This window comes from Berghia stephanieae, chromosome 13 (genome assembly GCF_034508935.2).
Source record: "Berghia stephanieae isolate SIO BIC M18660-M18661 chromosome 13, UCSD_Bste_1.3, whole genome shotgun sequence".
Lineage (NCBI taxonomy): Eukaryota > Metazoa > Mollusca > Gastropoda > Nudibranchia > Aeolidiidae > Berghia > Berghia stephanieae.
The window spans coordinates 11,463,028-11,473,027 of NC_088372.1; the positions used below are offsets into that span (position 1 = coordinate 11,463,028).

Genomic DNA, 10,000 nt, shown 5'->3' on the forward strand with positions numbered 1-10,000 from the left:
TATGACATCCCGATGTTGGCTTTGTTCTGTTTTGCATATTAATCGGGTCAATGATTTGATGGTCTCACAGTGACACACATATATTGTGAATGGGTCATCTGATCTAACGCCAGAAAGAGACTTCATCGCTCTTCAAGAATTTTAACAAATTAACTGCCAAACTCTTGAAAGACGCGTATTAAAAATTGGTCAGAAAACTCGTCCTTCAAATATCGATTTATTTAAATGACACTCATCTTGGCAAACACTCTCAAACCTGGGACATCGCAAGGTTACATGATTGAGATTTATTACCGCGGTGAGGTTCATTTATATCGATAAATATTAATTTATTGAAGGACGAGTTTTCTGGCCAAAATTTTAAACACTTGTCTTTCCAGAGTACGGCAGTCAAGTGGTAAATGTAAGAGAGAGTTACTTTTACACTGTGGATCGACCAGGTTATTGGTTTCTCTTTAGGATATTAGATTCCTTTTATAATATATATATATATATATATATATATATATATATATATATATATATATATATATATATATATAAACATTTGAAAGATAATTAAGATAGAATGACTTCTACAACGTTGTTATCAAGCGTTGCTCTCATCAGGAAGTGGAAGTGAAAGTCGATTGTGGTAAAATCTAGAAAAATACAAAAACACAACAAGCGACTTTCACTTCCACTTCCTGATGAGAGCAACGCTCGATAACAACGTTGTAGAAGTCATTCTATCTTAATCATCTTTCAAATGTTTATAAATAGCTCCTTTTATCCTAAAGTTGAGCACTATTATGTCATGGTTTTTGTTTTTATAATGTATATATATATATATATATATATATATATATATATATATATATATATATATATATATTGGTTTGTTATATTCCAGGATGGGCGGATCCAGTTGTACAACCCACCAAGCGGTACTCTGGTATCTGCTATGTTACCTTTACCCAAGACACAAGTAAGTCCCTTTCGACAATCGGATCTTTCATAATAATTATAATTCTCTATATTCATTCAGGAGGGATCTAATTGGATACACTAGGGCACAATTTCATGTAAGCGGACTGGGTTTAGTTATTTACTAGTCTAGAAAATGGCTTGCTGGTCTTAAACTAAAGCGGAGCAAGTGACAAAAAATCAGATTTCATGAACGTTTTCTAGTCTCTGACTAGCTAGGCTCTTGCCCAGAAGTGGGCGTGTAAAGACGGTGACTGATTCGGCTATTTTGTGCTGGTAACATCACGTTCTCTAGTACACGATGTCAGGTAAGATACCAGTCTTCATATTTTCAACGCAAAAGAGTTCCAAAGAAGAAATTAGCAACACATCCAGTGTATATAATATTTCGTTCCGCTTCATATTTGAACTTACTTTAGCCATGATGAATCAAATCGTGTGATGATGAATGCCGACTGATCAGACTACAATGATGTTTATGGTCGACTGTTAATTCTATATTTAGGCCAATGAAAGTTTCATTGACTCTCAAACAAATTGAACCTTACAAACAAAACAAAAACAAACAAACAAAAAAACAAAAACAAAAACAAACAAAAAAAACCCCCACAAAACAAAACATAAACAAACAAACAGAACGTGTGTTCCGATGAATCACATTATTTCAGTCTGTTACAATGCCAGCAGAATAACGTCTTCACTATACTTTCTAATCGTTTTTTCTTCTTTTTTTTTTCTTTTTTTTTTTTTTTTTTTTTTTTTTGGTTGTTCTTTGAAGCGAACCCTTCCACTTTGAGCCGATTAGATTCAGGTTTTTAAAAAGTTTTTACTCACAAGCATATATAATTTCGACGATCTGCATTTATCTTATGGTTTTTTAAAACCCAGTCCAATTGCAACAGGACACTTTTTGCCTCTGGCATTCGTAACCGACGTACTTTCCTTCCGAATCGAAGTTCTCTCAATCTAAAAATGGCTGCTATCTTGTCAACGCTATGATATATCCTAGTAACTAGTCTCAGAACTAAGCTTGAAGTCCGGCCTCAGCAAATGACTAAAACTTGGCCAAACTTAGTCCGAAGGTGCCGTGATTTTAATCTGGTACTTGCTTGGCAACGACTTAAGTCAGACTAAGAGCTAGTCTGTGTTCATGAAAACGGGCCCTGGAAGCAGTTGGAGAACCTTGCTAACAGCCGAGATGAATGGATAAGGCCTCTCTGTGGCTTGAAGGCTTAAGGAAGTAAAAATTAACCTTGAGCTTTTATAAATCCACTAAATGTGCTCAACGCGCTTTACAAATGTCCTTGACTAGCAACGACACCTAACATATAGAGCGAGTAAAACACTGTTAACGGCCAGGTACTCATTTTACACCTGAGTACGGTGAGAGAATGTGAGTAAAGAGCCTTTTCAAAAGACTCAACTCGGGGTACCGTCTTTTCTGAATAATATAGACATTAAGTAAAATGTGCAATAAGACGACAAGAGAGTATTTTACTTTTAATCTGTTTTTTAAATACACAAAAATGCTGGTATGAGAATCTTTGTTCATTTTGGACCCTCTATTCGGAAGGCCTTACCAAGGAGCATTCGTGAAAAAGAATCTTTGTCTATTTTTAAACGTACGCTTAAAACATATCTGTTTTGATTTGAGTAGATGATAATATGAGAAGCAAGATAGGAGTCTGGTTTGTGTTGTGTTATGTGTGTGTGTGTGTGTGTGTGTGTGTGTATGTGTGTGTATGTATATATGTGCTTGTGTGTGTGATTGAGTATGTTTCGGCCAAAGTAATTTGTAATTTAAGTGCTTAGAGTCTGGTGTCTCGGAATTATAACGCTATATAAGTTTTCATCATCATCATTATTAATATCATTATTATTATTTTTATTATTATTATTATTATTATTATTATTATTATTATTATTATTATTATTATTATTATTAGTTTGAAAGTGACGTGCACATAGTTGCAGTTCAGGTCACAAACACTATTATAGGGTCTCTTTAACATTTTTGTGATGGGCACTAATTTGCAACAATGAGCAAATAACAATCTGGGTTAACAGACCGTTAAATAAGTACACGTTGCTTGAAAGAAATTCAATCTCACCTTCAAAGAGTCACTGGACATAAAAATGGTTCGTTATTCTCAAGAATTTTGGACATGGTCGCCGGTATTATTTAGCCTCTTAACTGCCGTACTCTGGAAAAATCGTATTTATTAAAGATTTAGTCAGAAAACTAGTCCTTCAAATATCCATCGATTTAAATGACCTTCAACTTGACATTAAGTCTCAGAGGAAGATTTCATGAACTCCGAGGTTTGTAAGTTTTTGCCAGGACGAGGGTCTTTTAAATCAATCGTTATAGATAGAATGCGCTTGGCCAAGGAGTTCACAACATTGCCATCCGGAAGTATAACGGACCAACACACAAACTCTGTGTAACCATGAACTTTTATAGTCTGGTTAATACAGTTTAGTGAGAACAACTCACAAACGCGGATGGCAAAAACAATAACAAAGGCCTGAGTGACGCCATCTGCATACTATCTATAAATTGATGGACGAATTTTCTGGCCAAATAGTTAAATACCGAGTTTCTTTTTTCTTCAGAGCACTACATTTAATAATAATAATAATAATAATAATAATAATAATAATAATAATAATAATAATAGATCTTTATTATCCATAAATATGGCAATTTGTCATTTAGTTACACTTGCTATAACGTTATATGATAACTATAACATTGAACAAATATTTTACTCCTACTTATTTTCTCCCTCTCTCTATCTCACTCTCTCTCTTTCTCTCTCTCTCTCTCTCTCTCTCTCTCTCTCTACTTAATATGCTGTCTCACTCTTTCTCTTTCTCTCTCTCTCTCGCTCTCTCTCTCTCTCTCTCTCTCTCTCTCTCTCTCTCTCTCTGCTTAATATGCTGTCTCACTCTTTCTCTTTCTCTCTCTCTCTCTCTCTCTCTCTCTCTCTCACTCTCTGCTTAATATGCTGTCTCACTCTTTCTCTTTCTCTCTCTCTCTCTCTCTCTCGCTCTCTATCTCTCTCTCTCTCTCTCTCTCTCTCCCTCTCTGCTTTATATGCTGTCTCACTCTTTCTCTCTCTCTCTCTCTCTCTCTCTCTCTCTCTCTCTCTCTCTCTCTCTCTCTCCCTCTCTGCTTTATATGCTGTTTAAGTCAATCAGCTCTTGATTTTTAATCGTATCATTAAATTTATCCTACAGATTCTTGAAGAACTGGTCTACTCCGGTCCCGATGGCAAACTGTACACAGTGTTGAAGAGTGGAGATGGTATGATGGGATTTCGTTGTTGTCATCGTCACTGTTTTCATAAATTATATTACATTTACTATCTATTCCTTTACTAATTTGATTATTTCACTCATTCAATGATAATGATGATGATGATGATGATGATGATGATGATGATGATGATGATGATGATGATGATGATCATGGTGATGATGATGATAATAATATAATAAAATAATAATAATAATAATAATAATAATAATAATAATAATAATAATAATAATAATAATAATAATAATAATAGGTATCATCCAAATAAACTTCCTCACCATTGTTTTTACATTTTAACTGTTTGGACATTTTTATGGAAAGAATTAATGCTAAATTGATAAAACAATGATACAAGATAAAGGAAACAATACACAACTTGATTGTGTTGTTATAAAAATCGACATGTATGAGAGCCGAATAAATGCGCCCCTCCCACCCACCCCCCCCCCCCGCCCCCCGCATCTCCCATCATTGGACACGCACAATGTCTGGTTTTTAGGAATTTATTATATATTCGTTTCTGTGTGTGTACATTCTATGTGTACCTTTTCCATTTTCCATTGTACAAATTCCATTCTTCATACCTCCATTCCTCAGTACTGGTTTTGAACACCAATCGTAACCCATTCCGACCAGTCGAGTTACTTCAACCCCCACAAGCAGAGTTCAAGGTCACATGCCTTTCCCTCATGGCAGTGGTAAGGATTATATTACAATTTTTATTTTTTTAAAAGTGATCCTTTAAAAAGCACAATATTCAATGAATGCAACCCATCGCCTAACATCAGTATTACGTTGCTGGGTCTTAAATAAAATCGCAACAATTCTGAAATGTGCTTTAAACAAAATTTTTGTAAATCTTGAAATCTTGATAATAGAAGGGGTTAGTTCGACACTGTGCTCACGTCCGATTTGGCCTGTAATAGATTTATCAGTAGTCAACAATTCATCAACAAGTGTAAAGCAAAATTTGTAAAGCACTTGTAAATTATTGCAACCAAGTGGGATTTCATCAGATCTTTGTAAATCAATTGTCAACAGTCAACATATCATCTCCATGTGGGAATTCAAAGATCTATCCGGAAGGAGTCCAACAGATGGCGGGTTGGACCAGTTGATTCCAATGGCTAACAACATCAAAATGGCGTGGATCTTTCGGAGTTTTTTTTTTCTGTTATTCAGTAATTACAACTTCTGATTCTCCCATTGACTTACGTTGACTTAAAGCTAAAGCTGTTTGCTGACACAGTCGACCGATTGTGCAGCCTCAGCTGCCTTCATGATTTCTGTGCAGAGGAATCTCCATCTGTTTGATACCGTGTCTCTGATGTTCTTGAGGTTCACATAGTTGATGTTAAGCGGATGTTGATGTTTGGCAATCTCCTACTAGCCAGAAAAAATGTCAACTGATTCATCAATTTGGCTTTCTGGCATCATGACTGGCATCATCATCACTGTCGTGAGAAGCTTCTAGAAGCGGCCAAACTTAACTTTAGCACGATAGAGAACAAGCCCTTTTCAATTAGTGATGTTCGTAGAAGTAATCCAATCGATGCTTTAAGATATGTGTCTGTTAAAATCGTATGGCTGATCATGTATCCGACAGATCTCAATCAGCGGTTGAACCATTATAGACTTGACTTACTTGACTTAGATGCCTTTCGCGTCTCGACCGAAAGATCGGGTCGCCTTGGCTGTTTCCAGTATTTCCTGTGTGAGGTGTCTCCAATATTGCCGGTCCTCTGCTAGGGTTCTCAGATTTTCAAGGTCCCCTGCCGTTATGAGACTAATGCTTTGTCCAAGTGTTGTGAGGTTTTTGTTTAGGATCACGGGGAGTGTTGTGATCGGTCTTCCTCTGAAAAGGTTCCCGTTTTTTTGGAAGTATCCCGACATGGCTTGGTTTGCTGGTATGTTTTTGTCCCTGCGTAGTATGTGACCGAAAAGTTGCCATCGTTGTTGTAAAATGTCAAGGGAGATTGGTCTTTCTTTTGTGATCTTATAGAGTGATTCATTTGAGATCTTTTTGGGGTATTTGATGTCCAGTACCCTTCTTAGCTGTGTGCGATGGAAGGCATCCAGATGTTCTTCTTCGGATTTTGTCAACGCCCAAGTGCCGCAGTTATACAGAAGTACCGGTTTTACAAGAGCATGGTACAGTTTCAGTTTGGTTTTTCTCTTTATTTTGTCACCTCTAATCCATACATTGGTGAGTTTACTGAGTGCGGCGTTTGATAGCTGTTTTCTTCTTTGTACATCCTCGGTGTCTCCAATTAGTGAGCCGACTTTCTTTGTTCTTTTCCATTCCTCTTTGTTCCTCGATATTGTTGTAAATTCGGTTTTATTGGCATTGACTTGGAGGTTATATTTCATGAGGGTATTTTGTATGATGTCTATATTTGCTGGTGTTGATCCAATAAAATCGACATCATCTGCATAGGCGATTTCTCTAGGGATTGCATTCTCAATATGAGTCGTTGGTTTTGGAATGACTTTTCGAACTTCTTTCAGAGCGTGTTCTAAGTATATTGTGAACAGAATCGGGCTCAGACTATCTCCTTGGGGGGTCCCGATGTTACTTTCGAACTGCGTCTGTTTTGTGGCCCCGTATATCCTTGGTTGTATCTTTGTGTTGCTGAGGAGAAATCGGATTATTCGGAGCTCGTCTTCGTCTACTATTTCTGTTAATATCTCCAAAAGTTTTCCTCTGTCGATCGTATCAAAGGCTGCGGACATATCGATTCCGGTTATTGTTATGGATATGTTTTCTTTGAGTGCCTTTGCTGCCAACCATTTATGTGTCCATACAACGTCCGATGTGCTTCGGTCTTGGCGAAACCCGCTTTGGCTATGTGATAGATAATTTTCTATTTTCGGTCTAATTCTGTTGAGGACAAGAGTTGACAGTGTTTTTCTTATGGTATTCAGTAATGTTATTGGGCGCAGGTTGTTTACGGGTCCTTTCGTTTTTCCTGGTTTTTGTATTGTAATTAGGACACCGCTGTTTATGTCCCAGTCTTTGTGTGTTGAGAATGTTTTGTTCATTATGTTTGCAATGCTCAGATCCAGGGAGAGGGTACCGCATTTCAGCAGTTCAGCGGGAATTTCATCTTCGCCTGGGGATCTGTTATTGTTTAGGCACTTTATGCTATTTCTAACTTCAGTTGTTGTGATGCGGTTGTTTAGGTCTCTAGGGTTTCCTGAGAAGGGCGATATTTGTGAGACTTGTTTGTGAAATTTCTGCTGGAAGTGGTCAGTTACAATGTCAAGGATATCGTTGGGATTTGTTGTCTGTTTGCCAAATTTATCCTGTAGTTTTGGGTTCTCGAATGGTTTTCGGTTCAGAGATTTCGTCGCTTTGAACATAGACGATGCGTTATTTTTGGACTTTTCTATGTCTTCCACTTTTTTGTCTAATTCCTCGTTTCTGTGTTTTATTGTAAGTGATCGGATTGAATGCAGTATTTTGTTTCGTTCCGTTTTCAGGTTTATTATTTCTTCCGAGTCTTTCGTGTTTTGTATCCTGATCCTAAGTTCTTTTTGTTGCCGCGATAGATCGTTAATAGCGATGTTAGGCGTTCGATTTGGTTTGTTCTTAGTTGTAATAATAGAGCCTGCACTTTCTTCCCCCGCATATTTCATTGCCGCTTGCGTCTCTTTCCATTCATTGTTTGGATTACTGTTTTGCTTTATTTTCCATAGACTTGAGTTAAGTTCATATTGGTAATGAATGCGACATTCTCGCTCATTTACTATTTTTGCCGTGTTTATTTTGACTGCCGTTTTACCTTTCTGTCTTCGTTGTCTGTACACATTTATGTTGAAATTCGTTTTTACAAGTAGAAGGAACAAAATTGAAGCCACTCAGCTCTTATTGTTTTTAGCCAGCTATTTTTTATGAGTAGTTCTCATTAAATTCTATTAATCAGACTATAGACGTTTAAGATTTCGCATAGTTTTGTGTGTTGGTATTTTATATCCGGCTGGCTCATGTTGTGAGTAATTTGGTTTAACGCAAAGCATAAATAGATGGTTGATTGTAAATAAAACATGAAGACTTTCTCTGGCTATCATCTTCACCTCCTTCCAGGAGTCAACCTCCTGATCAGTAGGACTAGGGATCTTTTTCTTTTACGGGTTCCACCCCCTAGACTTACTGAGTTATTCCTTTTAACTCCATCTGGAGCAAAGGGCGCCCACCACGGATCACCATCTGGGACCTTTCTCTGGCTACCATCTTTGTCTCCTTCCAGGAGATTTTGACACTTTTTAGTTCCAAATTTAGCGTTCTTCGCCACGATGTTGGTGGGCGTCCTTTTCGCTGAGGACCTTGGGGGTTCCAGTCAAGCTCTGACCTTTAATAATTTAGATCTATAGTCTTTACTAGTTCATTAACATTTTGCTCAATTTTCATAAGTATGAAAAACTATGTTAATGATATAATTACAATAAATTCAATTTTTAGCATAGTAACCATCCAGACAGATTTAATCACTTCGGACACCAAGGGTGATTCCTGTTGACATCAGACGATTCTTGGATGGACTATATATATTCTTCCATAGATAATTCTATTTCTAGCATAGTAACCATTCCAGCAATATGCCGTTTTGAGACGATGGGTCACATCTGTGACCACTTTTGAAATATGTGTGAGACTTTTAAATCAAATATTCAGTTCACTTTTCAGAAAATTTGTTATTACGTTCTTATTTTCTTGTTTTTTTAGAGCTTTGGTTCTCCTGCAGGCCAGATAGAACAGACACTGATTTTCATGGGAACTTCTGGAGGAGCGGTAAGCGCGATTGTGTGTGTATGTGAGAGTGGCGGTGGGGGGGGGGGGGGGGGGGGGGGGGGGGGGGGTGGAGAAGCGCTGAGGAAGTAAACGAAAAACGATGAAGGGTTATGTTGATGATAAATATGATAATTGTGATGGTGATGATGATAATGATGATGATGATGATGATGATGATGATGATGGTGATGATGATGATGATGATGATGATGATGTTGATGATGGTGAATTCATCATTCATCATTCATTTAGCCATCCATCCACTGAAGATGATGATGATGATGATGATGATGATATGATAATGATGATGACGAGATGTTATGATGATGATGATGATGATGATGATGATGATGATGATGATGATGATGATAATGATGATGATGATAATAATAGACGTTTATTTAGCAGCTTATCCAAACAAGAGATCTAAACGTTTGACAAATGCACTCCTCCTCCCCTTCCTCCTCCTTCTCCTCCTCCTCCTCCTCCTCCTCCTCCTCCTCCTTTTCATCATCATCATCATCATCATCATCATCATCATCATCATCATCATCATCATCAAATCATCATCATCCCCATCATCACGTCACTATCATCATCATCATCATCTGAACATTTCCCCTCTACAGGTCTGTGTGATGGAGTCCCAGTCTATTCTCATGGAGACGCCACAATTGGCACACAAAGGGGGAGTAATCTGTTTAGAGGTAAATTATTAGGTTTTATAAGTACAACTAATCCTTTCTTACAATAACCGTTATGAGTTACAGTCAAATTCTCATCTACGACTAGGTTTAGGTGTATGTATGTATGTATGTATGTATGTATGTATGTATGTATGTATGTATGTATGTATGTATGTATGTATGTATGTATGAATGTATGTATGTATGTATGTATGTATGACCATTCATGCATTT

At 37.1% G+C, this 10,000-nt stretch overlaps 1 protein-coding gene across 1 annotated transcript in view; it reads left to right on the plus strand.

Moving 5' to 3' along the window:
- LOC144959184 (uncharacterized) overlaps nucleotides 1–10,000 on the plus strand; it is a 131,124-nt gene that overhangs the window by 24,454 nt on the left and 96,670 nt on the right. Inside the window, exons 15-19 of the mRNA XM_078891727.1 lie at nucleotides 893–967; nucleotides 4,210–4,276; nucleotides 4,886–4,986; nucleotides 9,015–9,080; nucleotides 9,710–9,787. Of these exons, the coding sequence (XP_078747853.1) occupies nucleotides 893–967; nucleotides 4,210–4,276; nucleotides 4,886–4,986; nucleotides 9,015–9,080; nucleotides 9,710–9,787 (387 nt within the window). The remainder of the gene's footprint in view (nucleotides 1–892; nucleotides 968–4,209; nucleotides 4,277–4,885; nucleotides 4,987–9,014; nucleotides 9,081–9,709; nucleotides 9,788–10,000) is intronic.